At 44.6% G+C, this 27,471-nt stretch overlaps 4 protein-coding genes across 6 annotated transcripts; 2 read left to right on the top strand and 2 right to left on the bottom strand.

Moving 5' to 3' along the window:
• The first annotated feature begins 519 nt into the window (after window positions 1–519).
• On the top strand, window positions 520–4,932 carry LOC124040072 (mitochondrial import inner membrane translocase subunit Tim23-like). Its single transcript, XM_046356855.1, has 7 exons — window positions 520–2,093; window positions 2,219–2,277; window positions 2,418–2,511; window positions 2,653–2,737; window positions 3,055–3,113; window positions 3,227–3,337; window positions 3,451–4,932. The coding sequence occupies exons 1-7, from the start codon at window positions 1,997–1,999 to the stop codon at window positions 3,567–3,569; spliced, it is 624 nt and encodes a 207-aa protein (XP_046212811.1). The 5' UTR covers window positions 520–1,996; the 3' UTR covers window positions 3,570–4,932.
• LOC124040071 (chymotrypsin-like elastase family member 2A) lies at window positions 4,859–12,401 on the bottom strand. 2 transcript variants are annotated; one of them, XM_046356854.1, is made up of 7 exons: window positions 12,370–12,401; window positions 11,550–11,722; window positions 10,174–10,283; window positions 7,276–7,370; window positions 6,752–7,032; window positions 6,133–6,296; window positions 4,859–5,638 (listed from the first exon to the last, which is right to left on the bottom strand). In XM_046356854.1, exons 1-7 carry the CDS (start codon window positions 12,387–12,389, stop codon window positions 5,459–5,461), a joined length of 1,023 nt encoding a protein of 340 aa, XP_046212810.1. In that variant the 5' UTR covers window positions 12,390–12,401; the 3' UTR covers window positions 4,859–5,458. The 2 variants fall into 2 exon arrangements, with proteins under 2 accessions (XP_046212810.1, XP_046212809.1); XM_046356853.1 differs by lacking the exon at window positions 12,370–12,401 and having other exon boundaries at window positions 11,550–11,776.
• A 1,973-nt stretch (window positions 12,402–14,374) lies between these two features.
• On the bottom strand, window positions 14,375–19,884 carry LOC124039279. The gene is made up of 3 exons (XM_046355213.1): window positions 19,615–19,884; window positions 16,808–18,777; window positions 14,375–15,429 (listed from the first exon to the last, which is right to left on the bottom strand). Exons 1-3 carry the CDS (start codon window positions 19,652–19,654, stop codon window positions 14,794–14,796), a joined length of 2,646 nt encoding a protein of 881 aa, XP_046211169.1. The 5' UTR covers window positions 19,655–19,884; the 3' UTR covers window positions 14,375–14,793.
• Window positions 19,885–20,623: 739 nt separating this feature from the next.
• Window positions 20,624–24,074, top strand: syt15 (synaptotagmin XV). 2 transcript variants are annotated; one of them, XM_046355212.1, is made up of 7 exons: window positions 20,624–20,834; window positions 22,030–22,128; window positions 22,609–22,730; window positions 22,828–23,117; window positions 23,228–23,395; window positions 23,485–23,593; window positions 23,686–24,074. In XM_046355212.1, the coding sequence occupies exons 2-7, from the start codon at window positions 22,055–22,057 to the stop codon at window positions 23,988–23,990; spliced, it is 1,068 nt and encodes a 355-aa protein (XP_046211168.1). In that variant the 5' UTR covers window positions 20,624–20,834; window positions 22,030–22,054; the 3' UTR covers window positions 23,991–24,074. The 2 variants fall into 2 exon arrangements, with proteins under 2 accessions (XP_046211168.1, XP_046211167.1); XM_046355211.1 differs by having other exon boundaries at window positions 21,942–22,128.
• Window positions 24,075–27,471: the final 3,397 nt, after the last annotated feature.

Here is a 27,471-nt window from a genome sequence, read left to right as displayed (position 1 = left end):
AAAGGGGTTACCCAGCTAACAATTCCAGGGAGAGAGAATGTTTTTGCAATGTTACCCATAATGTTCTGCTGATGTTTGAGTGTCCAGTTTCCGTTAGTTAGGGGAACATTTTCTCGACTGTATGTTAGCAAAAATCTCCTGAGAGAACCTATTTAGCATGTTTTGGTGTTGGAGTTCTAACTAGCAACCTGGGACACAGTGTCACTAACTAGCTAGTTAGTAAGCACACGGTGTCGCTCCCGCCTCCCACCTGATGTACTAGCGACCGGTAGACAGTGTCCTTTGCCCCTGAAGGTCGGGTTGTTTTCCCACAGTTTTGTAAACGAATGTGAGGGTACGTGTTCGGCGCGGAGCAAAGGGCACTGCCTAACTCAGATAATACTTTTATTTCCCTTTTAACCTACATTCAAAAGTGTCACACAAACATGAGGATGATGAAAGAACCAATGTGATGCCTGAGGGAGCTGCAGGAACGCCCACTTGTAGGATTGCCCCAAATTATGTGCTGCAGTTGCACACTATTACGCAGATACAGTAAGAGGGTATGTCATATGCCTACCATTTATTAAGATATCATTGTTTAGTTTCTTTGACATTCAGAGGCAGAATTTGCTTGGAAAGTAATCTAATTCTGTCACTATCAATCGACTAAGCTATTCACTTTCTGTACAATAGAAGATGTTTAAACCCAGACAGCTTTTAGGGAAACACTTGTGACCTTTTCTCACCGGTTTAAGCCACGGATGAAGAGTTCTCAGCGTTAAAGCTTACATTTTTATGCATCGGTAGGCCTACTCTGTCTGGGGTGGAAATGTAGGCCTAACTTTTGAAAGTACCATCAGCAGATTCCTAATGATGTCTCAGATTTACTTCTTTGGAAACTTGGACAGTTTCCTTGCAAACAAGACACACTGATTTGGCATTGGACAAATATGATAAGATAAGCACATAGGCCTATCTCTCTGTCCATTCATAGCCTGTAAATTTGGTCATTTGTGTGGTATTTAAAAAATGTATGCTGTGCAAATATGATGATAGCTTCATGCAATGGTTATAAAGGAGATATTTCCACCTCTTGTCCTCGGTGGTCTGCGAACCCACAAGCTGCTCTATCAAAATTCATGTCATATTGACAGGACGAAGAACAGTTTCTAAAGCTCTGGTCTGTCCAAGAAGTGAGTGTAAACGCTAGATATGTTCTCTGCTATCCACTTTGTTTCAATGATTATTTTTGTATAGTGAAGGGTCACTTGTTTTTTTTTTCAATCGTTCAGGGAGGATTTAGGTCAAATATATTTTGTTCAAACAGGTCCGATTTTCTCCATGTAACCCTTATTATAAATAACGTTCACTCCCTAATGAGACTCTCAGGGGAACGTTCTCTAAAGTTGTAAGAACTGTTGTTGTTAGCTGGGTCGTTATACTCTTTGGTCTGGTCTTTTGATAACAGATGAACTGGCGTTGAGCGCTTTAATGTTACTTTGCTGCCATCTAGTGCAATGTATCGTTACTTTAAGTGATCCTTTGATGTCGTGAATTGTCACACTCGCAAATGTATTTTGATATTTTGCTTATAGCCCCGTATCAAATGCAACCATAGCTCAATGTCACCCGTTTTACGTTGAGTAATTCCCTTCAACGCAGTGCCAAAAATTACGTGTATATCGTTGCTTAACTTTCAGGTCTGCTTACGTAATCGCCTGTCAGTGGTCGCTTTACGGTAGATCGTGGAGGTCAGAGAAGCACGATGAAAAAGCTAACCCAACTATAATTTACAAAAAGCTGATAATTTCTATATCTAACTACCTACAGTAAGACAGTGTACAACACTATTCAAACGTGAACATATTACTGCGTTTTAGATACTAGGAAATATCGCCAACGTTATTGCTTTTGGCTTGCATCATCACGTTTGGTTAGCTAGTTAGCTAGCTAACCCAACCAGCATCTCCAGCCCGAAGCGTTCACCGGGTGAGTCTCCAGATCGTCACCATACATGGACAATAACGCCCCTGGGTCGGGAGGGAAAGGCGGCCTCGGGAGTCTCTTTGGAGGCAGCGAATACTCCAACACAGAGCTCGCCGGTGTCCCATGTAAGTGCCCCTGCCAATTGATGTTGCTACGTTGGTGGTCGCTAGCATACTAACTAACGTTAGCTAGACAAGGCCAACACTGGCCGTCGTTGACATCAACTGAGGTTACTGTATTTTCTACATAGTGACTGGAATGAGCCCCCTGTCGCCTTATCTTAATGTTGACCCCCGCTACCTCGTACAGGTAAGAGATGCTAGCTTGCTACCTAGCTAGTTAGTAGAAGTTGACCTCACTCAATGAATGGATATGTAGAATTGATTTGTGACATTCCCACTATCAAGTCGACTAAGATAATAGATAACTTGTGTGTGTGTGTTTTCCAGGACACAGATGAGTTCATCCTGCCAACAGGGGCTGGTAAAACTAGAGGGAGGTTTGAACTGGCCTTCTTCACCATCGGGGGCAGCTGCATCACAGGTGAGACATTCCCTCCCCCTCTCAGTTTCTCTGTCTCACCTCTTCTCTCTATCCACATAACTCCCCTTCTCCCATATTAAGTTATGATGTCTGCTGTTTCTGTATCTGAGTCTCTTCCTCTCTCGCCCCCTCCAATTCTAGGAGCTGCGTTTGGGACAATGAATGGTCTGAGGATGGGGTTGAAGGAGACCAGAGAAATGGGCTGGACTAAACCGCGTAACGTCCAGTAAGCACCACTGTGTTCCTCTAGTAGTCTGTGGCTTTAGTGTTATCACGTTGGAGACAGGTTTTTATTCATGCTAATATAAATGTTCAATGGCAGGGGTATTCAACTCTAACCCAATGAGGTCCGGAGCCTGCTGTTTTTCTTTTTTATCTGATAATTAATTGCACCCACCTGGTGTCCCAGGTCCCTGATTTAGAGAGGACCAATGAAAAAACACAGTGGAACTGGCTTCAAGGGCCAGAGTTGCGTTTGAGGTTTCTGTGGTAGGGTGCTCTATATACTGCTCTCACTTATCTGACCTCTGACCTTGCCCTCAGGATTCTCAACATGGTGACCAGACAAGGTGCATCCTGGGCCAACACTCTGGGCTCTGTTGGTGAGCACTTCTTCCCTTCCTCCTCTTCTTCTTCACCCTGGCTAACCCATGGACCAGGTGTTTTGTCCCGAGTATGTCTATATTAACCATGGGGTGTGCATGTGTGTTTACAGCGTTATTGTACAGTATATTTGGCGTGGCCATAGAGAAGGCTAGAGGAGCAGAGGATGACATCAACACTTTGGCTGCTGGGACTCTCACAGGCATGCTGTTCAAATCCACAGGTGTGTAGCCTGTCTGTGGTTAGTCTATGGTTGTGTCTCGTGTGGGGCAAGAGTTCAACATGTAGTGCCCTAAAAACTCCATCTGTCTCATTCAAAACGTGTGTTTGTTTCAGGAGGGCTGAAGGGAGTGGCTCGTGGTGGTCTGGTGGGGTTGGCCATGTCTGGTGCCTACGCTCTCTACAGTAACTGGGACCATATCAGAGGCGGCTCCTCTTCTTCAAATCTCTACTGAACACATCCCTATCTATTGCGTTTCATCAAAAATTCCACCCTATTCCCAACTTGGTGCACAACTTTTGGCCAGAGTCTCAGGGAATAGGTTACCAATACTCAAACCCTCCCACAAATATCACCAGCCCCTTCCCTTGTTCACTTCCTGACTTGAGAGGGTTCTGAGATATTGGAGGCATGACTGAGATGTCATTAAACCATGGACTAAATTACCTCCAAGAAACACCCCTCCCCACACAACTGCCCTTGCTGCCCCCCCGCCCTGTCCTCCTGGGTTACCTCCCTTCTCACCCACACAGATCTGAAAAGGCCTCACGCTATTTCCAAGGGGTTTATGTGTATTGGGAACTGTTTTTAGAAATGTATCTTATGTTATATTATTGAATGCTACGTCTAGTAGCCTGGAAGAGGGAAAGAGTCATGTAAATAGTATGTCCATGTTAAGAGTATATGCTAAGTAAATGGATACTGGGGCCCTGTTGTAATCATTTTTACATGCCTCCTCCCTCCCTGTGAAGTGATCACTCATCTAACATGACTGGAGTGATGAAAACAATTCAGTGGAAATCGGTTAACAGCTATCCTGTCATGTCTGGTCAGTAATACATCCACCCTTCCCCTCCTTGAAGTTATCTGAACATCTCGGCTGGTGTTACTGACTGGTTATTTTACGAGGTTGCCCACTTGGCTCACGACTGTGTTAGTCCCCTGAGGTAAAGACAAATGGTTAGTACAGGGAGCGAACGCAAGGTTACTCATCTAAGCATGGTTCATTGAACCACCTCTGCAACACTGGTCTAAGACCCAACCAGAGAGCTTCTGGAATCCATGATTGTAGTCCTTTGCTTTCATGTGACTGTGGGTTGTAGTCCTTCAGATACAGAACAAGACTTCTAATGAAGCTGAAGAGCAGAGACATTCATCCCAGCACACACCCTACCAAGGCCTTACAATCAAAACTGTTGTAATGTATTTATTCATAGTGGGTACTATTTTGCTGTTAAGAGTTGGAAGTGTCTGTATTACCTATTTGTGTCCTTGCCTGTTAAGCCCACTGTAAGAACAATACAACAAACATTCAAAATTATAAAATGCTGCCTTGGGTCTTTGTCAGTTGTGCTCATGCTGCTTGTGTTGTGAAAGCCTGTAGATGGGGTTAGGGGTGGGATATGCTATTGTGACTGACTGACTGGGTTTGAACCCAGATTGTGTGCCCACTACACTATTGGTATGAGTCAGTAAGCTAAACTAAGTGTTCTACAGTATATTTGAAAGAAGAGGTTCACAGTGTTCTGCTTTTTCTGCCAACTTTATTGGCTGACAGACTGCATGATGGGAGTTATAGTCAAGAAAAAGTACAACCAGGAAGTGGAACATTGGTTGGGGATGTGGTGGAGGTCAAGGTGTCATACATGCCATACAAATTGCAGATACTGTATGTTCCTTTGCATGCACCAATGAAATGGGAAAACATGATTCTGAATGTAATATTGAAGGACAAAATGCTCCAGACAAAATCCATAAGGTTATAGACATAAACCATTGAATTGTTGACTTGAGTGTGATTCTGAAACAAATTGTCCATAACATACACATTAAGTTGATGGTGACTAGAGTACTTTCAGAGACACAAAGCCTGAATAACACAGAATTTAACACAGATTACAGCATCGTGACAGGTGGCTTGATTTAATGAAATGCTGATGATCAGTACAATGTTGATTGTAAAATGTCTTCATTCAAATGTTGTCTGATGTTACTGTAGTGACTCACAGGTTTTGGACACAGAGGAGAGGGGTGTGTGGCCTGAGGCAATATGGTATATTGCACAAAAAATAAATGTTATAGTTTTGGGGTGTGGAGGGGTTGTCAGGTTGTGTGTGGTCTAGTCTAGTGCATGAAGATGTCTCTGATTCGCGTAGCCTCGATCCAAGGGATGTAATTGGCGGTGCGGGTGAAGACGCTGGGCTTGTTCTCCACAGTGCAGCCAATGGGGCCAAAGCTCACCACACCGTGCACCTCCCACCTGTCACGCCCCAACTGGCACAGCAGAGGACCGCCCGAGTCACCCTAAGAGGAGAGGGGGGTAAAACATTGTTAGATCACATTCCTATGTTAATACTAATGCTGCGTTTATAACATCTCGTAAATGTGTAAATACCAGCATGCAACTGGGAAAAATCTATTTAAACGCCCCTCCAATTGGTCAGTTATAGTGGGAAAATCATCTATGATCTCTGAGCTCTGACTTCTCCCACATGCTGAACTCTGCAGTTAAGGAAATTACCCCGATAACAGCATTTTCAGCAGTTAAATGCAACAAACCATTATTATTATTTTTAAACGATCTATTCATGTTTTTTTTTACCACTATAATTTGTTTGACGAGCATGATAGCTGTACTTTTAGTTTATGGTTGACGCAGCTTGTTTGCCATTAGCCAATCAGCGTACTCGGTACAAGTATGTAATTCTTCCTCCTCCCTTTCTCACTCGGTCTTTCCCACTCCTCCCTCTGTCCCACCCTTCCTCAGTCCCCTCCTTCCCTACCCTCCCTTTCTCTACCTGGCAGGCAGCAGGTGGTCCTTCTGTGTCTCTGAAGCCGGCACAGATCATGGAATCCCTGACGCGGTCTCCCCAGAACTTCTTCTGACGGCAGGTCTTGATGTCGATGATGGGCAAACGGGCCTGGTTCAGAGCCTCAGCCAGAGACACGTTCTCCTTCCCACCTGATACACAGACAGGGGCACACCACAGGGATTACCTTTAGGCAACATAATTGTTTCATGCATATTGAACGCAGCCCTTGTCAATGCTCTTTTGTCTACAATCTTAGTTCTAACATAAGTGGTCATAGGGAGAGTCTCAATTGCATACTCCTCACTCCACACCTTTTTTTCAAAACCCATTGGATGAGAAAGCCAGAGGTCCCTCCCCTCTGATCGTCTCCAATGGGTTTTAAAAAGGAGGCGAGAGGATACGAGTATGCAATGAGATTCTACCAGTGACTCCATTCAGCCTCCCCCTCCTTACCCTGTGTGCCTCCCCAGCCTCCTCTCCTCCCCCTTTCACCCCCCCCTTAACCTGAGTGTCTACCCAGCCATCCGCACCTTTCTCCCCCTCTTGTCTCAGTCCTCATCCCTAGTTTCATCCAACCTCCTCCCCCTTAATCATCCCTCCTTACCCCGAGTGTCTCCCCAGCCGGTCACCCAGCAGTATTGTCCTGGCTTCAGGCGGATCTGTTTGCGCGGCAGGCATGCATAGCGTATGTGGTTGGTGGGCACGATGTCGGTGGCAGCCTTGACCAGGGCGATATCGTAATCCAACTCGCTGTGCGTGGGGTAACGGAAGTGCTCGTGACGATATATCCTCTTCACCGGGATAGTCTTCTCGGGTGTTTCGGAACGTTTCAGCTGGTGCTTCCCCAGGACAATCCTCCAACTCCCAGCATCCTCGGCTTTACCCCTGAGACACACAGCATGGTGGGTAACTGAGTTCACGCAGGGTTCAGAATGTAACTGTCCGTCACATTACACACAGGTAGTCTACTAGTCCTTTTTGGTGGTTTCTCAAGATGTATCGTCTCTTTCTCGTCTAAACCGAGTTATGGTGAATGGGTTAGACCGTGGTCCTTTTGAGACAAGTGTTTCATTTTTAGCTCAGTCCAATAATGTTGTGTGCTACCACTCACGGAATGGCAAGTCTTACTTCTGGAAGCAGTGAGCAGCAGTGAGGACCCAGTTCTTGTGGATGAGAGTTCCTCCACAGACATGGATGTAGTGCTTACTGCCTCGGGGACGAACCTGAGACACACAGAACACACACATTTGCCATCAACCCACAGGCAAGACCTTCCACTTAAAGTAACTGTCCAGTGTTTTCAGATTTATATGAAATATGCACTACATTTAATTGCAATATGAGTGAAATAGTTTTCCTTCCCCCAAAAATTGTAATTAAGTATATAAAATGCAGCTCTTCTGTGTTGGAATGGTGTATGCGTACCTCAACAACAGAATGGTGTGAGCATATGAATGGTGAATGGTGTGAGCAGTGGCGGTCGGTGCCGTTTCAAATGAGCATGGCCTTATTTCTATTACAGCATATTCGATTGTTGTCATTTATATTCCATTTACCCAGCTCAATGTAACATCGATAGGTTTTAGGCTACCGCATGATACTCAAATGTTTCCCTATACCCATCATGAGGTTGCTATAGCCTATGAATGAAAGTTTACAACGACCGTGACACATTCAATGCATCTAGCGGATCTAGGGTGTAATCATTAGTCCAACAGTTGCAAACAATAGTTTTTATTGGACAGATTCAGGTATGTTTATCCCTGCGTCATTCTGTTTGCTTCCGTTTTAAGAAACTATTTTCAACAGAATCGGTGGAATGAATGCACCCCTGATCACCCTCAAGCACAGTGATCACTTCACATCTACACACTCTCCTCTCACCTTTTCCCTTCGCTTGTGGACTTCAGTGCACAACACAACAGGTCTGTGACCAGGCGAAAAACGTTTCCAAGCCAAACCTTCATACCATAACCACTAACTGCTACACACAGTCTATATCGTTGTCACCATATTAACTAACGTCATAGTCAGCATAGCTAGAACTAACGCATTAGTAAACTCACTACAATCATGCAGTATAGTGTACAGCGAGCAGTTTAGCACTTACACCGGCAGGCCCTGTTGGCAATAAATTAATAAAACCAAAAGCTTACCTTGACTTGGAAGAGTTCCAGTGTTGGATAGCCAGAGAGCTAACATAGCATCCCTCTCTGTTTGAGCCATGTGTTTGAGCAGGCTAAACTAGCTGGCTGAATTTGCTAGCTAAGTAAGTAAAAGTGAAAGTGAAAACAAATATACAACACAACTCTATCAACCCTGAGCTCCGACTCCTCCCACACGATGACCTATGACGTCACCTTAGTTGGGAATGAGCTTGATAACAGCATTTTCGGCAGTTAAATGCAACTAAAAAACATTATTTATCAAAGGCAATCACTTTTTTTTTTAAATGAACACTAATTTGTTTACAAGCATGATAGTTGTACTTTTAGTTTATGGTTTAAGCAGCTTGTTGGCCATGAGCCAATCTGCATTATGGGGCAGCAGCGTAGCCTAGTGGTTAGAGTGTTGGACTAGTAACCAGAAGGTTGCGAGTTCAAACCCCTGAGCTGACAAGGTACAAATCTGCCCTGCCCCTGAACAGGCAGTTAACCCACTGTTACCAGGCTGTCATTGAAAATAAGAATGTGTTCTTAACTGACTTGCCTGGTTAAATAAAGGTAAAATAAAAAAATACAATTATTCAACAAGTTCAAAGCACCTGAATGCAGCCAACCGGTATTTACAACTTCAAAACTAGTAATTCCCACCTTCCCACTTCTTTATGAGTGAAAATGTAATTTGCATAACGGTGCAAAAGCCCTCTGATTTGAACATTGCATTCCATTTGGATCAGTTGTGGGTCTCAACAGTTTATAAGGTCTAGAAAGGCACATCCTGGCTGAGATGCGCTGTCTGCTGCAGATCTTCATTCTCCCAAGTCGTCCTATAATATTGTGGCCACATATGTTCCAAGCAGGCCCAGTTATTCAGGAAAGCTTAACACGCGCTCTGCCTCCTCCACGATTCATGCAGCATTCCTCGTTCACCTAGAACCTAACACTTCTGCCTAAACTTTTTAAATGTATTACCTTTTATGAGTGGCATAAATGCAACCAGTCACAATGATTTAATCTGATTAGGCTACTTCAAAAGTCTCCTGTAGGCTAGCTGCGCACATTAGTCCAAAATATAATTTCAGCATCCAAACTGTGCAGCAGCCATTTGATGAATGGAAAGACACATCTGTTAAACACCAAAAACTGAACAAGCCAAGCCTTGATACTGGATAGGGATAGGATAGGGAGGGAGTCAATAAACCATGACGTTGAAGCGCCCGAAGTCGGTACAGAAAGCTGTTGGTGGAAAAAATGTGTTGCATATATTTTTTCAATTCTAAATCTTGAATCGAAATGTTGAAAATCAGATTTCCCCCTAGCTGATCATTGTCTGCAGCCTTTTCTAATCGTAGTGTAATGAAACAGACAGCGAGAGTGAGCTCGTTTGTGGTGGTCAGCAAACCCTCGACCTTCTGGCCCATAGCCCTGCGTGGCATCGACTGTGCCATAAAGTGGCAAACTTTATGGGGGTGCAATTTTTTTTTACAGTAGAAGGGGAAAGTCATGTTTAAAAAAAAATTACGTTGGGGAGATGGGTGCTTGTTTATGACATCTCGAGTTGGACCACTCTACTGAGTCCTTCTCCTGAATCCAAGTGTTTGACACTTGGGGAGGGGGTCAGTACCGTTATTATCAAACTTCATTAATGCACACTTTTCATCCTTTGGTCATCCTAATTTGATCTGGTTTCCTCTAAATATAATAACATTTGATGAAAAACATGATTTTTACTGCGGTGACTTTTAAGTCAAATTTTCACTGAGTCCCCCCCCCCCCCCCCATTGGCATCAATGCATGACTAAGTGAAAATTCGACATCCTGAAGATAGCAAGTAGATAAGTATGTTCATGGGTTTATTGATTACCTGTAGGGAGACCTGCCATGGCCAGGAGTGAGGTCTGGCCTCGTTTCCAGAGACGATCCGTTCAACCATGTTAGGTTTATAGTGGGCCATGCCACAGTCCTTAGGCCAGTCTATAGGAAAGAAAATACACAGGAACTGTCAGTACAGTCAGACGAATACTGATCCTAGATCTGCCACGCCACAGTCTGTGAGTCAGTTTAAGAATCATCACAGTCAGTTACAAAGATAAGATCTGAACAATTAGAATGATAAAACATGTATTTTTTTAAACTTCATTTTAGTTATTGGCCCAAGTAGGAATGGTTGAGGTCAGATAGATTAAATGTGATGGAAAGGCAAAGGGGTGGCGAAACAAATCGATTGAGAGAGAGAGAGAAAGCGGTGTAATCGCTGTTAAAGGGAGTATCCACACGCAGAAATATAACTCCTGTCAATTTGGTGAAAGCCTATGTTCTATCAGGGGGTAAAATAACAATATCCCCGTGATTTAATTTCTAAGTGGTCAATCTGTGGTATCAGGAAATAGCTATATAGTTCTGTCACTGGAGATAGGGCATAAGACACTATCACATATCATAACCCAAATACTTGCACTCCAGATCGCCAAATCAGACAATAGATGGTATGGAAATACTTGTCTAGAACACATCCATCCGTCTATATCATCATAACAAAGTGTATATTATATACCGGTGCGCCGTCAGATTAATGGCCTTTCTTCCTTCAACTATCGTGCCACAATGCAGTTGACTCTTCTAACAGACCCGCAAGCTCCTTGCGCGTTGCCATAGCAACCACATTGACTCAAGTCGTGAGCGAGAAACGCGATCAACATGGTGAGATTCTAACTACAACTAGCTTCTACTAGCTAACTACTTAACATGCTGATATTGACTTTGGTATTAGTGTGTGTAGGCAGCTACCTTTTCTAACTAAGTAGCTACCAAGCTAGCCAGCCAGCTTGTCCATAGAGAGAGCATTGCATTGTGGGTTTTGAAGTCGACTTTTCACATGTTGCTTCCAACCTTATTATGACGACGAAATGCAAAATTCACAACATATATCGTTATAACATATTTTCATTATTTGACCATGTAAATCCTAAGAATTTGTGGTATTGAGTGGATTATTCCTTTTAAAATGAGTGTGTGTATTCGTGTGCTGGTGCCCATGTGTATCAGTGGAGGCTGGTGGAAGGAGCTATAGGAGGACGGGCTCATTGTAATGGCTGGAATGGAATACATGGAACGATATCAAACATATGGAAACCCCGATTGACTCTTCCATTCATTCCATTCCACCCATTACAATGAGCCCGTCCTCCTAAAGCTCCTCCCACCAACCTCCACTGATGTGTGCGTGTGTATCTGGCTCACCCAGGTGCAGGACTTTGTGCTGGGCCTGTCTGCTAGGGGTCAGGGTGTATGTGGCGGCAGGCAGAGGCGACACACACAGCAGCAGCAGCAGAGATAGGAGTGGAGACCCTGGAACATCAACCATCTTCAGCAGAATCACTGCCTCGCACACACAGCACACTATATATATAGCACTGGACAAACACATAAACACACGCTCACATACAGGCATCCAATCACCTGCACATACTCAGGCATATACATACACGCACACTCATTCACAAACTAATATGTGCGCATGTACCTATGTATGACACACACACACACACACACACACACACACACACACACACACACACACACACACACACACACACACACACACACACACACACACACACACACACACACACACACACACACACACACACATTTCCCCCAGGGACAAAGATGACTACAAAGCCCCAGTGCTGGATTGTTCTCTTGCAGCCAGAGGCTTCTACAGCAATGGATAGGGACTTCTGGGGGGCCCATCAGCACTTTCAACACACCCACATTCCCCCTCACACACACACACACATTCATACATGCGCATGCATGAACACATGCACACTGGCACAACACACTCCCTTGGCCGCAAACATAGGACAAACATGTAGGAAAAAAACAGCCCCTCTACTTTACTCCCTACTCACCCCATGACGCACGTCACCCCATAAGCCCATCTCCTGATTCTGTGTCACGTGACCCGGTGACCTGTACCCTCCAAACCCAACCCCTGTACACACACACAATTTGTCACTCTACCCATTCATATCTACAAACTATTACACCCCATTACCTGTAAATAATTTCCATCATCAGGCTTACTTCTACTTATCTAAACATCTACCTAACTCTAAATCTTCTCCAGTTAACCTCTATAACTTATCCAAACCTCCCTAGGGCTGTGGATGGATGATGTGATCCTATACAGTATAAGTATGGCTTGCACCTAGGCCCAGGACTGTACCATTTTCACCATACAGGGGGCATGAAAGAGAGAGGGCTTTGTTTCTCTACATAACAAATACAACTACCGTGTTTGTTCGTTAACAGTGAGATATGACAACAGTAGAAGCAGCTAGTGAGGTGTGGTTTCAGGCCTTTACTACAGTGAATGACAGGGAATGTGCCTGCTCATCTGAACAGTAGCAGTACACAGGGCCTGAATGAACTGAACATACAGACTTACTCACACCACCATGGTTTACCAAGTTTACAAACACTCTGTGTGTGTGTATGTGAGTGTCTGTATGTTTTTTTGAGAGAGTGAGTACCTATGTACATGTATGTGTATATACTGCAAAGTACAAAGAATGCATATGAAAGTAACATCAGTGAATGTTTTGACAGGATATTTTAATACATTACATTTTTTCCCTATTGGAGATTATTTAGAATAATTTATGGCATCCACACATTCACATATCCATGCTTACTGTAATGCAGTGCAGGCAGGCAGTAACACATATTGACATTAAGGGCTGTTTTTTCTGCGATCCTGGACCTACAGTTGAAGTCGGAAGTTTACATACACTCAGGTTGGAGTCATTAAAACTCTCTTTTTCAACCACTCCACAAATTTCTTGTTAACACACTATAGTTTCGGTAAGTCGGCTAGGACATCTACTTTGTGCATGACACATGTCATTTCACTTATAATTCACTGTATCACAATTCCAGTGGGTTAGAAGTTTACATACACTAAATTGACTGTGCCTTTAAACAGTGGAAAATTCCAGAAAATGATGTCTTGGCTTTAGAAGCTTCTGATAGGCTAATTTGGAGGTGGATGTGCACCTGTGGGTGTGTTTTAAGGCCTACCTTCAAACTCAGTTCCTCTTTGCTTGACATTATGGGAAAATCAAAAGAAATCAGCCAAGACCTCAGAAAACAAATTGTAGACCTCCACAAGTCTGGTTCATCCTTGGGAGCAATGTTCAAATGCCTGAAGGTACCACGTTCATCTGTACAAACAATAGTACACAAGTATAAACACCATGGGACCACGCAGCCGTCATACAGCTCAGGAAGGAGACGCGTTTCTGTCTCCTAGAGATGAACATACTTTGGTGCAAAATGTGAAAATCAATCCCAGAACAACAGCAAAGGCCCTTGTGAAGATGCTGGAGGAAATGGGTACAAAAGTATCTATATCCACAGTAGAACGAGTCCTATATCGACATAACCTGAAAGGCTCAGCAAGGAAGAAGCCACTGCTCCAAAACTGCCATAAAAAAGGCAGACTACGGGTCGCAACAGCACATGGGGACAAAGAGTGTACTTCTCATACTTTTTCCTCTGGTCTGATTAAACAAAAACAAAAAACTGTTTGGCCATAATCTGAAGACATCATTCAGGAAGTTAAAGCTTGGTTGCAAATAGGTCTTCCAAATGGACAATGACCCCAAGCAGTCTTCAAACGTTGTGGCAAAATGGCTTAAGGATAACAAAGTCATGGTATTGGAGTGGCCATCACAAAGCCCTGACCTCAATCCTATAGAATATTTGTGGGCAGAACTGAAAAAGCGTGTGTGAGCAAGGAGGCCTTCAAAAACCTGACTCAATTACACCAGCTCTGTCAGGAGGAATGGGCTAAAATTCACCCAACTTATTTTGGAAGCTTGTGGAAGGCTACCCGAAACGTTTGACCCAAGTTAAACAATTTAAAGGAAATGCTACGAAATACTAATTGAGTGTATTTCAACTTCTTACCCACTGGGAATGTGATGAAAGAATTGAAATCTGAAATAAAACATTCTCTCTACTATTATTCTGACATTTCACATTCTTAAAATAAAGTGGTGATCCTAACTGACCTAAGACAGGGAATTGTTACTAGGATTAAATGTCAGGAATGATGAAAAACTGAGTTTAAATGTATTTGGCGAAGGTGTATGTAAACTTCCGACTTTAACTGTAGATGTTATTGCAAACCTGAACTGGAGTAGTATCCTTTCCAACCCAACATATTTTTAACCTACTGGCAGATATATTTGAATACTAACATATACATTTGATATAAAGTAGTCAAAAACTATAACACAGCAGTAGGGAGTCCAGTGTTAGTGTTATTCAGATGCCTCATTTGCACTTTAGACTGCACCCCACTTTAGACTGCACCCTGCACCCTGCACCCCGCCAACCTCCAGTGTTAGTCCCATACAGTCATTGGTTAGTCTTATAATGTGATCATGTCCACCTTCTCAGTGTTCTTCCAGTGTCATTCATTGGGGTTTGAGGAGCGAACACATCGCTTCAGTGACTTCATCACTCCTCCACTCTTCTTCCTGCTCTGCCCACTCTCACGATATGACGACTTACGAGACAGCACTGGTGTCCCCTTTTCCTCTGTCTCTTCCCCCTTCAGTCCTCCCTCCCTCTGTCCTCCTCCCTTTCCCTTTCCATCTATTCCTCCCTCGCTATCTCCCTCTAACTTTCCTTCTTCCTCCCTCTCTACCTTTACCTCTCCCTCTGGTTCTCTCTGTCTCTGTTCTCCTTCTCCCTCTTTTTCTCCCTCTCTGACTCCCTCTCTCTCTCCCTCTCCTTTGGTTTCAGCCTCAGTCTCAATGGCAGCAGTCGCCACGGTATTAATCGATAATGCCATTGGGGAAGTTGCCATGGCAGTGGTCTTTCTTTTGGTAGTGACAGGGGTTGACAGGGTAGTGGTTTCCATGGAAGCGGTCATGCCTTTGGTTGTCATAACAGGGGTTGACGGGGTAGCGGTTTCCATGAGAGGGGTTTTGTTCTTGGTTTTAGAAATGATCTTAACCCTTGATTTGCTTTTAGTCTTCGGTTTGGTTTTGGGAGTGGTTTCTGTGTTTGTGATGTCTGTCCTGGTCTTGAGCTGAAGGTGTTTCTGTATGATAGAATAAGATAAGGTCAGAGAAACAACAGTTAACATATAAAAAAATTTATGAATATATAGATAAATATAGAACAATATACTACATTACCAAAAGTATGTGGACACCTGGTCGTCGAATATCTCATTCCAAAATCATGGGCATTAATACGGAGTTGGTCCCCTCTTTGCTGCAATAACAGACTCCACTTTTCTGGGAAGGCTTTCCACTAGATGTTGGAACATTGCTGCAGGGACTTGCTTCCATTCAGCCATAAGAGCAGTAGTGAGGACGGGCAATTCATCCCAAAAGTGTTCGATGGGGTTGAGGTCAGGGCTCTGTGCAGGCCAGTTAAGTTCTTCCACACCAATTTAGAGAAACCAATTCTGTATGTACCTTGCTTTGTGCACAGGGGCATTGTCATGCTGAACAGGAAAGGGCCTTCCCCAAACTGTTGCCACAAAGTTGGAAGCATAGAATCATCTAGAATGCTGTAGCGTTAAGATTACCCTTCACTGGAACTAAGGGGCCAAGCCCAAACCATGAAAAACAGCCCCAGACCATTATTCCGCCTCTACCAAACTTTACAGTTGGCACTATGCATTGGGGTAGATATCATTCACCTGGAACCTGCCAAACTCAGATTCATCCTTCGGACTACCAGATGGTGAAGCGTGATTCATCACTTCAGAGAATGTGTTTTCACTGCTCACTTGAGTCCAACGACGGCAAGCTTTTCACCACTCAGCCGATGCTTGGCATTGTGCATGGTGATCTTAAGCTTGGCCATGGAAACCCATTTCATGAAGCTACTGATGGACAGTTATTGTGCTGACGTTGCTTCCAGAGGCAGTTTGGAACTTGGTAGTGAGTGTTGCAACCGAGGACAGATGATTTTTACGAGCTACGCACTTCAGCACTCGGCTGTCCCATTGTGTGAGCTTGTGTGGCCTACCACTTCGCGTTGTTGCTCCTAGAAGTTTCCACTTCACAATAACAGCACTTCCAGTTGACCGGTGCAGCTCTAGCAGGGCAGAAATTTGACAAACTAACTTGTAGGAAAGGTGACACCCTATGGAGGTGCCATGTTGAAAGTCACTGAGCTCTTAAGTAAGGCAATTCTGCTGGCAATGTTTGTCTATGGAGATCGCATGGCTGTGTGCTCAATTTTATGTTCATGTCAGTAACGGTGTGGCTGAAATAGCCAAATCCATTAATTTGAAGTGGTGTCCATATACTTTTGTATATGTAGTGTAAATTGACATGTAGAAACCATCACCTGAATAGTCGAGCTATACACACCACAGACTTAACACAAACACACACCTGTATGGCCGCTGAGCTACGCAGGGTTAACACACACACCTCCACAGACCTCACCGACAGACATACCTGTATGGCCGAGCTGAGTTCGTCGGGGTCCAGAGAGGCTCCGTAAACATCCCAGGTCATCCCGTCTTCATCCCACTGCACCTGCTTCATACTACTCCTCCTCTTGCTGTGATCCCATTCTCCATTTCTCCTCCTCTCCTCCTCCTGTACCACCACCTTCAGACAGGATCTCCTCCTCCCCATCTCCCCCAGTGGGGCAGAGATGCTGTCCTCCCACTCTAACTTCTCCTCCCACCCCTCTCTGGGGATGTCCAGAGGGAACATACTGGAAGAGGGCGACACCAGGTTGGAGTGGGAGCCTAGCGATGACCTCAGGTTCAACCTTGACCCTGGAGGGGACCCCAAGATGGACTGTGAACCTAGATAAGTGTTGTCGCCCATGATGGAGTTGGACCTAGGGGGAGACCCCAGATTAGTGTCCGACCCATAATCATTTAGGGAGCTCTGGAGGGACCTAAAGTTTAACCTTGACCCTTGAGGTGACCCCGCCTGCACCCCGACCTCCACCAGCTCCCTCTGTGATGTCATTGTCCCCTCCTCCCTGAACCCTGACCCCTGGGGTAATGATGTCATCAAGTTCATGACCCCTGAATAGGCGGAGTTACAGGAGCAGCGGGGGCAGCCCTCCAATTGTGAGTCGCTGAGGGAGGAAACTAAACCTGCCGATATCTGACCTCGGCCAGACGGACAGGTGAGCCTCGGTGACCATGACAATGCCAGGTGAGCAGGTGGGCTGGGGAAAAACACCCGAGGGTCCATCTCCACTTCTTGCTGCTGTACAGGGATGCCCAAGCAAACACCCAACGGAGGTGTGTTGTTGTTAGGTCTGGGTCTGGGGCTCAGGATAGGGGGCTTCTCTACATAGTACATCCCCACAGGGGTGCACCCTGGTTGGGGTGGGACCTGCTCAATGCTGCCCCTCTCCTCCAGACATTCCACACCCTGAGCTCTACAGGAAGGAAAGGGAAAGGGGGAAGAGGGATGCTTGTGGGGGGAACAGGCCTCGTCTGTGTAAGGATTTGGTCGGCATCCTTTAGGGGTCAGGGGTGAGGGTAGGCATGATATTACAGCTGGAGGTGAGGGTAGAGGTGAGGTTATAGATAGGGGTGAGGGTAGGCATGATATTACAGCTAGAGGTGAGGGTAGAGGTGAGGTTATAGATAGGGGTGAGGGTAGTGGTAACATTATAGGTAGGGGTGAGGACATAGGTGAGGGTGTGTGCGTTTGACAGGGTGTGTCTGCGGTAAGGGGTGACGGTCTGTATTGGAGTTGGGGTAGGTTGTGGCGTGTGTGTAGGGTTGGGCTCTGAGTGGGTGTGTTTAGGGGTGAGGTGAAAGGTGAGGGTGTAGCAGGTGTTTGTATGGAAGACTGAGACTCTGAAGCCAGTCTGGAGCAGCGAGCGGAGTACAGGATGCACGGGGTCTCCTCAGTCATACTCCCTCCCTTCCATATGACCGTCTCTGGTGTGCTAACACTGTTACACACACTGGCGCTACACATACTCCAACGCGCCACACGCTCGTTACTCAGGGGAGATCCGTGCCCGTGTATGTTTTGAGACGTCTGTGAGTGTGAGGGTGTGGGTTGTTGTATGTATTGCTGTAGGGTTGTGAGTTTTGGTGTGTGTGTGTTTGTGGAGGACTGTGTATTTTGGCTGGCGCTCCGTCTCAGCTCCAGTTTTGCCCACGCCGGGTCTCGCAGATGCGGGTGTTTGGTTGCCATGACTACGTCCATGGAGCTCTTGGAGAGGGAGTAGATGGGTGAGCGTTCCTCCTCTTCCTCTTCTTTTCTCTCCGTCCTGAGTCCGCCCGTTGATCCAAAATGGCCGCTGACAGGGGGGAAGCCTTCCGATGACAGACGCCAGTGCCTCGCCATGACAACAACACTGACAAATAGGAATAAGGGATCAATTGATCTTCCAGCTGTGGCCTGGTTGTTTGTTCTGCTCAGGTTGTCTTGTCTTGAAGAAACTGCAGAAAAAAAAATATTTAATCTTTCTTTCTTTCCCTCCTCTCCCTCTCTCTTCCTCCATAAAACCTTCCTATCAGATGCGCCCCACTCTTCTCTTCCTCTCTGGTAACACACACACAGTCCAGATTAGCCTTCGGTAATAAGATTACAGGGTCCAGATTATTTTGTAAAACGTGGGATTGAGCTAAAGTTAAGAGAGCCTTTAGCCCTCACAGGTAACCAATTCTTCAATCTTCCTCCCTTCTGTCTCTCTTACTCTCTCTCCCTTCAATGGACAAAGAGAGAGAGAATAAAGAGGAGAACAATAATAGACTCCTGGGAAACAATTAGAGTAAATTTAGTTCTTTGAATCCTATTATTGAGTTAGCAATGAGAATTGTTTTTAAACACAAAGCCACACAGCCACGCTCACTACGCTGATCCCGTCCTATGTATATTCCAGTCAGTGTGTGTGTGTGTGTGTGTGTGTGTGTGTGTGTGTGTGTGTGTGTGTGTGTGTGTGTGTGTGTGTGTGTGTGTGTGTGTGTGTGTGTGTGTGTGTGTGTGTGTGTGTGTGTGTGTGTGTGTGTGTGAGTCTGTTAAACCCTGCAGATGGCTGAGAAGCTTTGGGAAACTCAGTCAGACTCCTTGCTAAACGCCACATCCCTTCTCTTCCCTCTGTCTCTCTTGCCCAAGCTGAACTCAATTTAAAAATGCTATGAGCCGGTTTCCCACACCCAGAATAAACCTATTCCTTGGAGTAGGTTTAATCTGGGTCCCGGAAACTGACACTCTACTCATGAACACTTACTCTTTCCCAACACTAGGATCCACACAGGTTCAGCATTGTTTCTTACCTTTATAAGTGCCGCTGTTGTACTCGGATCCTTTTCTCATCCACAACTGACAGCAGACTACATTTAATTCTAACACCAACACGTTTTCACCCCCCGATCAATACTAAATCCACGATGAGCCCTCACTTAAAGTCTCCTCTCTCAATGTTGCTCTCTTGCTCTATTCTTCTATTACACTCTTCCAGATACTCTGTTCACTTACCCTTCCTCTCTCTCACACTCATTCTATCCTTTCCTTTCTTTCTCTGTCTCGCTCTGTAACTCTCTCGTGCTCTCTCTCTCTCTCTCTCTGACCCCAAGATGTAGGCCAGGTGGCTAAATATGTGTGTGTGTGTGTGTGTGTGTGTGTGTGTGTGTGTGTGTGTGTGTGTGTGTGTGTGTGTGTGTGTGTGTGTGTGTGTGTGTGTGTGTGTGTGTGTGTGTGTGTGTGTGTGTGTGTGTGTGTGTGTGTGTGTGTGTGTGTGTTAGCTGTAACGATAGTCTTAGCCCTAATGATAAGCATCTTGTCATCTCATTAGCTGTATCTCTGCTCTCTCAGACTGACCAATCCCTGTGCAGAGAATCAGTGTGTTGTTGCATGAGTGCATGTTTGTGTGCAATGACTATTGCTCAGGTGAAAAGTTAAACATTTTCCCCATGGCCCAAATAAGATGTATATGAATTTACTGAATGGGTTAAAATGATGTTGCCTGTGTGTATATAGGCTGTGTGTGTGTGTGTGTGTGTGTGTGTGTGTGTGTGTGTGTGTGTGTGTGTGTGTGTGTGTGTGTGTGTGTGTGTGTGTGTGTGTGTGTGTGTGTGTGTGTGTGTGTGTGTGTGTGTGTGTACGTGTGTGTGTGTGTGTGTGTGTGTGTGTGTGTGTGTGTGTGTGTGTGTGTGTGTGTGTGTGTGTGTGTGTGTGTGTGTGTGTGTGTGTGTGTGTGTGTGTGTGTGTGTGTGTGTGTGTGTGTGGCCTTGAATCTGTGAGGCCCAGAGTCCTGAAGCTAGGGGTGGGAAGGCAACAGCTGTATCTTACATTCAATACCACCTGGTTTCCAGACTGGAACTCTGTACAGGAACACACTGGAATACTACCTCGACTTACATTCAACTTATTCCTACCTGAACCTCCGGTTCTGTAGGAGGGGAAAAGAGCAAAGCAGAAAGAGAGGAATAATGTGGAGTGTAATGACAGTGTCATGACTGAAGGGTCAAGAAACAAAGGGAGAGAGACATGGCTGGTGAGTAAAAATACTGGAGAGAACCCAATTCACCCTCTGTTTCCTTCCCTTCAACTTCATCTGAAGTTCACTTTTTTACTCAGAAATAATTGTTTATACATGTGAAGAATACAACTTATATTATTGTGCAGAATTTTTACAGGCAGAGGAGATTGACAGGCAAACAGACATAAAACTCAGAAAGTGTTCATACCCCTTGATTTATTTTTGTATACATTTTTTAAAATGTAACCTTTACTTAACCAGGTAGGCAAGTTGAGAACAAGTTCTCATTTACAAATGCGACCAGGCCAACATGAAGCAAAGCAGTTTGACACATACAACACAGAGTTACACATGGAAGAAACAAACGTACAGTCAATAACACAATAGAAAAAAAAGTATATATAGAGTGTGTGCAAATGGTGTGAGGAGGTAAGGCAATAAATAGGCCATAGTAGCAAAGTAATTACAATTTAGCAAATTAACACTGGAGTGATAGATGTGCAAGTAGAAATCCTGGTGTGCAAAAGAGCAAAAAAGTAAATAAAAACAATATGGGGATGAGGTAGGTAGATTGAATGGGCTATTAACAGATGGGCTGTGTACAGCTGCAGCGATCGGTTAGCTGCTCACATAGCTGATGTTTAAAGTGAGGGAGAAAAAAAGTCTCCAACTTCAGCAAAGTTTTTTGCAATTCGTTCCAGTCATTGGCAGCCGATTATTCTGTCACAGTGTTACGTCCGTCGTTAAATGATGCCCAAGGTGCAGCGTGGTAGGCGTACATTTTCTTTCAATATAAATGTTCCACCAAAAACAATAAACACCTCAACGAATGTAAAGCTAGGAGTGCAAACACATGCAACACACAAAGACAAGATCCCACAACAGAAGGTGGGAAAAGGGCTGCCTAAGTATGATCCCCAATCAGAGACAACGATAGACAGCTGCCTCTGATTGGGAACCATACTCGGTCAACAAAGAAATATAAACATAGATTTCCCACCCTAGTCACACCCTGACCTACCAAATAGAGAATTTAAAGGATCGCTAAGGTCAGGGCGTGACAGTACCCCTCCCCTCCCCCCCAAAGGGGTATGAATGCTTTCTGAAGGCACTGTATTTCAGATCCAACAATGTTATTGGCTGTTGGTCTGTCTTTGGGACTCTTCCTCTTGCTTCTGATTGGTGTATCTGTCTACTTCCTGTGGAGGAGGTGCGGCCAAAGACAATACCAGGAAATGGTCACCATGATAGCTCCTTTCCCAGCGTGCACCACTCCAATTCTGCTGACCAATCATAGACCCAGGTACAGGTGAGTGTCAGGTCACAGCCCCTAAATGTGTGCGTGTGTGTGTGTTGGAGTGTGTTCCTCTGCCCAGGTGTTGCTGACACATGCCAGATCTTACAACGCTTGATAAGTATTTTTAGTATCCGCTAACCACATCATATGTTATATCAATCTGTCAGTCGATGACACAGTCGATGACACAGCACGCAACCATTAGTTGATGCATGCAGGGGAACACAATCTATATGTGTTCAATATGAGAGCAATATGTTAGATAATGGTCGTGTTCCCCTGCTCAGACGTTGCATGCGTTAACCAATGGCTGTGTGCCACACCATCGACTGTGTCGTCAGGCACCAGATTGCTATAACATAGCGGTCAGCTGATACCTAAAATAGGTCTGGGATGCGTCGGCAATGTCTGAGCATAGGAACATGACCAAAGCCACTGTGTTATTTGTAGATAATTTGTTATGATAATTTTCTGTGCCTCTCTCTGTGATAGGCCAGATGAGATCCCATTCTTTCTGCCGCCCCGATTTAAACCAACTCTCAGGAGCGAGGAGAGGGAGGAAGAGGGACGGAAGGACCTCAGCAACACCCATCGTGGATCTCTCACAGTAGAGAGTAGGTTAGGAGGAGGGGACGGCAACACTGTCTGTATGTCTCGCATATCACCCACTCCCACTAATTGGGCTACTTTGTGCTACTTCTTCCTCTCTAGGCTGGTATCCAGTAGGTAGTGTAAGGGCAGGTCTGTACTGGGTCCCTGATGTCAGTGAGGTGTCACCCCCTCCTGGTCGTGCTGTGCAACTGTGCTTCTCAGTGGCCTATCGCCATGACAACGAACAGCTTTATGTCTCGCTGCTCTGCCTGAGAAACTTGCCAACATGTTTCTATATTAACGACACACTGGCAGAACTGCGACTCCTCCCTGACGACCGTCGCCGACACAAGGCCAGGGCCCGATGCAGGGGTCGCGACCCTGAGTTCAACAACAGCTTTGTGTTCCAGGTACACACACAAACACACTAAATTGGTTCCTTTAACTCCCACTAGACTAACTCACCCCCCCCCTCTCTCTCTCTCTCTCTCTCTCTCTCTCTCTCTCTCTCTCTCTCTAGGTATCGGGTGTGTGTGTATCTGAGAGTGTGCTCAGTGTGTGCGTGTTGAGTGTGGATCAGGGAGGCAGGCACCATACGGTGGGCAGGGTTCTGTTCCCTATTGAAGGGGAACTGGGGGAGGGGGGCAGGCTGCTCTGGAGAGACCTAGAGACTAAGGACGAAATGCAGGTACACACACACACACACACACACACACACACACACACACACACACACACCAACCTGCAGTAAGTAGCTCTTTTTCTTCTCTCTGTCAGTGTTCAGGTCTTGGTGATATTCAGGTGTCTCTGAACTATAGTCCGTCTCTACAACGCCTCACTGTGGTCATACTGAGAGCCCGCAGCCTGCAGATACACACTGACACAGGTGAGTGTGTAAGAGTATGTGTGTCTGCATACATGTGTGTGTTCTGTTATCAGGTGTGTTCTCAAGTGTGATTGTGTTTATTTGGTTTTCAGGCATGTGTTTCCAGGTGACCCTACAGATCCACACCCGGGTAGTTAAATCCAGACGGACGCCAGTGGTTAGTAGTGGAGCTGACCCTGGCTTCAACCACAAGATGACCTTTAAGCTTCGCCCATCTCAGCTCGACCAGACCAGTCTGACCTTGGAGCTGATTGGATCAGGCCTTACCCCAGTAGGTGTGGTGGTGCTGGGGCCATTCATGTATGCCAGGGGGCCTCAGCTTCAGCACTGGACTGACATGGTCAATACACCCAACGAACTGGTCAAACAGTGGCATGGACTAGGCAAGCCCACATAACACACACACACACAGCAAGATCATTTATTTAATTGTCAAACATTTTCACAGAAGTCTTTCACAATAAATCAATTCCTTACTCCATCTTTCTTGTTGTTTCTGTGATAATTGAGCACTGTAACGAGTGTGCTGGGAGTCGGGAAGCAAGTTCAGGGAGTGAATCATTTAAATAAATGAATTAATAAATGAACAAAACATAATACAAAACAAGGAACACCACACAGACAAGAAACAGAAACAATGACACCTGGGGAAGGAACCAAAGGGAGTGACATATATAGGGAAGGTAATCAGGGATGTGATGGAGTCCAGGTGAGCGTCACGATGGTGACTGGTGTGCACCATAACGACCAGCCTGGTGACCTAGAGGCCGGAGACGGAGCACACGTGACCAGCACTTACAGGAACACGTGTGTACAAATGATTTGACAAACCCTACAAAAAGAAAGTTATATATTTATATATATTTTGTATTTACAGAACAGATTTTCTCACATAGTTGTGGTTCAAAGGTCCAATGCAGCCACTTATCTCAATATCACATCATTTCTGGATAACAATTAAGTATCTTACTGTGACTGTTTTCAATTCAAATGGTCAAAAATAAAGAAAAATAGCTACTTAGCAAAGAGAAATTTCTCAATCAAGAATTTTGCCAGGACCGTCTGGGAGTGGGACTGGGACTGAGAAGAGGAAAAGTGAAAATAAGCTGTTATTGGCAGAGATATTTTGAAATATCTGTTATTGATCTATTAACTCATTTACCACATAGTGATGTCACCATGGAAGGCCAAAACCTTCTCCCAGCTCTTACATTAAAAGGGCATTATCATAATTTGATTGACTATTATTATATATTTTTTTATCAAGGGAGGCAAAATGCTTGCTGGCTTCCCGTGCATTCAATGCTATGGGCGGCAACAATGTCATACTCTTTGTGACCAGACAGCATCAGATAGATGGCCTACACACAGAGACAAAAAAAGCATATTAAAAAATGTATCTTTCGTCTCTCTGTGTTCATTTGTATCTCACTTGAGAAAGCATCTGAGTCGAGCGAAACAGCGCCCCTCTGTCGCTGTATGTGTAGGCCATCTATGTGATAATGTCTGGTCATAAAGAGTATGACATTGTTGCAGCCCCTAGCATTGAATGCATGGGAAGCCGGCAGGCATTTGGCCTCCCTTGATAAAGAAAAAATAGACTATTATTTTTGGAGTGAATTCAACTGTGACTTTGTGACTTGCGGTAAATCACTGTAAAGGTGTAGTCCGAAAATGTCGGACACATTAACTTGACCATGCAACGGTTTGTTATATGCAATAGGTTATGCTTTGTGGACTTCACCTGACAGAAGTTGCTCTCCGGTTTTGTGATGAAAAAAGGTGTGGTTGAATGTATTATTCTTATTGTCTCGGCCTTAGGCCTATATATCACTGGTCACAAGGCATATGAACTAACAGGTTATAGAGCAAACAATGCAATTATCACGACACATGGGTTGTAATATGGCTGTTGTTTATGGCTTCCCCAGTGATTTTATCCATGTACCGCTACTGTATATAGACCCTGTGTTTTAATCAATTAAATTATACTGTACATACTACCTCAAATAACCGGTGCCCCTGCACATTGACTCTGTATCGGTACCCCTCTGTATATTGTCTCGCTATTGTTATTTCACTGCTGCTCTTTAATTACGTCTTACTTTTATCTCTTATTCTTCTCTGTATTTTTGTAACTGCATTGTTGGTTAAGGACTCGTAAGGAAGCATTTCACTGTAAGGTATTCGGCACATGTGACTAATACAATTTGATTTGATTTGATCTAAATATTGTATGAACAATGTGGAAATTGAGAAAGTTGAGTAGACTAAACTGCTTGGTGGCCCTTAAGTGGCCCTTAATGTATATGGGGCGGCAGGGTAGCCTAGTGGTTAGAGCGTTGGACCGGAAGGTTTGCAAGTTCAAATCCCCGAGCTGACAAGGTACAAATCTGTCGTTCTGCCCCTGAACAGGCAGTTAAACCCTGTTTAAACTGTTCCTAGGCCGTCATTGAAAATAAGAATTTGTTCTTAACTGACTTGCCTAGTAAAATAAAGGTAAAATAAAAAATAAAAATACGGAGAGCTAACATCAATGACATGCAGGTCAATCTCTCTTGGCTCAAAGTAGAAGAGGATTGACTGCATCATTACTGGTCTTTGTGAGAGGTATTAACATGCCGAAAGCACTGAGATGTCTCTTCAAACGACTGTCACACAGCTCAGACAGTCATGCATACCCCACATGACATGCCACTAGAGGTCTCTTCACAGTCCCTGAGTCCAGAAAACACGCAGTCAACTAACTCATGGAAGCAATAAAATCTGATTTAAAAAACAGATCAAACTATAGTATCACACACACACACACACACACACACACACACACACACACACACACACACACACACACACACACACACACACACACACACACACACACACACACACACACACACACACACACACACACACACACACACACACGCATTGCCAGCACACCCACTCTACACATACACTGTGGTATTGGTGTATGGGGATATTGTACATTTTATGTTGTGCAAATGTAGTAGATAGCTAGTTTGCCAGTACTAAAGTTAGCTGGCTAGCTAACTTTACAATCGATGCTTAACTTGCTAGGTAACTATTTATATATAAAGTTGAGGGATGGGCCTAGAGAAATGTAATCACTCTCAGATGACTGACCATCCATGATATCAAAATGATTGTTTTAACCATGTTTTGTGGCTATACAGTGTTTAACTCCCCAGTGTTTAACTCCCCGCTCCCCTAAATGCAACAAAAGTCCCACTTTGGGGCGAAGGGGTCTCTTAATAATGCTACTTTGACCATTCTCCTATTTGTTTCAAATGAAGTGGTAAATAAAAACACCCCCACTTCTCTGTCACTGGGTGAATAATTGTGTTCTATGTGGCAGGCTGTCCATCCAGTAGTGCTTCATTTCAGCCTCACCTGGCTCCTTTACATATAGATTGTCCTTTGTACCTTCTCATTTTTTGCCATTTGTTTGCCACGTGTCCTTGATAATAATAGCCTATAAAGGCATAGGCTATTATTATTATTATGCCTTTATTACAGTGCATTAGATTTATCCATTGATTCATCATTGTTCGTTTTTTTCAGTCAGCTGTTACTCATTGCTTTGTTTTTACATTTACATTTACATTTAAGTCATTTAGCAGACGCTCTTATCCAGAGCGACTTACAAATTGGTGCATTCACCTTATGACATCCAGTGGAACAGTCACTTTACAATAGTGCATCTAAATCGTAAAGGGGGGTGAGAGGGAATACTTATCCTATCCTAGGTATTCCTTAAAGAGGTGGGGTTTCAGGTGTCTCCGGAAGGTGGTGATTGACTCCGCTGTCCTGGCGTCGTGAGGGAGTTTGTTCCACCATTGGGGGGCCAGAGCAGC

The sequence above is a fragment of the Oncorhynchus gorbuscha genome, linkage group LG07 (genome assembly GCF_021184085.1).
Source record: "Oncorhynchus gorbuscha isolate QuinsamMale2020 ecotype Even-year linkage group LG07, OgorEven_v1.0, whole genome shotgun sequence".
NCBI classification, from domain to species: Eukaryota; Metazoa; Chordata; class Actinopteri; order Salmoniformes; family Salmonidae; genus Oncorhynchus; species Oncorhynchus gorbuscha.
The sequence above is the reverse complement of the archived record's forward strand: the minus strand, read 5'-3'. Positions and strand labels throughout refer to the sequence as shown.

What these genes read in the sequence shown, in the direction of transcription:
- LOC124040072 (XM_046356855.1), top strand. Translation starts at nt 1,997, where the DNA reads ATGGACAATAACGCCCCTGGGTCGGGAGGGAAAGGCGGCCTCGGGAGT. An exon ending in ACTAAACCGCGTAACGTCCA is followed by an intron (nt 2,738 to 3,054) that starts GTAAGCACCACT and finishes CCTTGCCCTCAG; the next exon opens with GATTCTCAACATGGTGACCA. An exon ending in CATGCTGTTCAAATCCACAG is followed by an intron (nt 3,338 to 3,450) that starts GTGTGTAGCCTG and finishes TGTTTGTTTCAG; the next exon opens with GAGGGCTGAAGGGAGTGGCT.
- LOC124040071 (XM_046356853.1), bottom strand. Translation starts at nt 11,760, where the DNA reads ATGCCTGTATGTGAGCGTGTGTTTATGTGTTTGTCCAGTGCTATATAT. An exon ending in CATGGCAGGTCTCCCTACAG is followed by an intron (nt 7,371 to 10,173) that starts GTAATCAATAAA and finishes TGTGTGTCTCAG; the next exon opens with GTTCGTCCCCGAGGCAGTAA. An exon ending in CGGCTGGGGAGACACTCGGG is followed by an intron (nt 6,297 to 6,751) that starts GTAAGGAGGGAT and finishes TCTGTGTATCAG; the next exon opens with GTGGGAAGGAGAACGTGTCT.
- LOC124039279 (XM_046355213.1), bottom strand. Translation starts at nt 19,654, where the DNA reads ATGAGAAAAGGATCCGAGTACAACAGCGGCACTTATAAAG. An exon ending in CAACAGCGGCACTTATAAAG is followed by an intron (nt 18,778 to 19,614) that starts GTAAGAAACAAT and finishes TTTTTTCTGCAG; the next exon opens with TTTCTTCAAGACAAGACAAC. An exon ending in AACTCAGCTCGGCCATACAG is followed by an intron (nt 15,430 to 16,807) that starts GTATGTCTGTCG and finishes TCTATCATACAG; the next exon opens with AAACACCTTCAGCTCAAGAC.
- syt15 (XM_046355211.1), top strand. An exon ending in ACAACAGCTTTGTGTTCCAG is followed by an intron (nt 23,118 to 23,227) that starts GTACACACACAA and finishes CTCTCTCTCTAG; the next exon opens with GTATCGGGTGTGTGTGTATC. An exon ending in GCAGATACACACTGACACAG is followed by an intron (nt 23,594 to 23,685) that starts GTGAGTGTGTAA and finishes TTTGGTTTTCAG; the next exon opens with GCATGTGTTTCCAGGTGACC.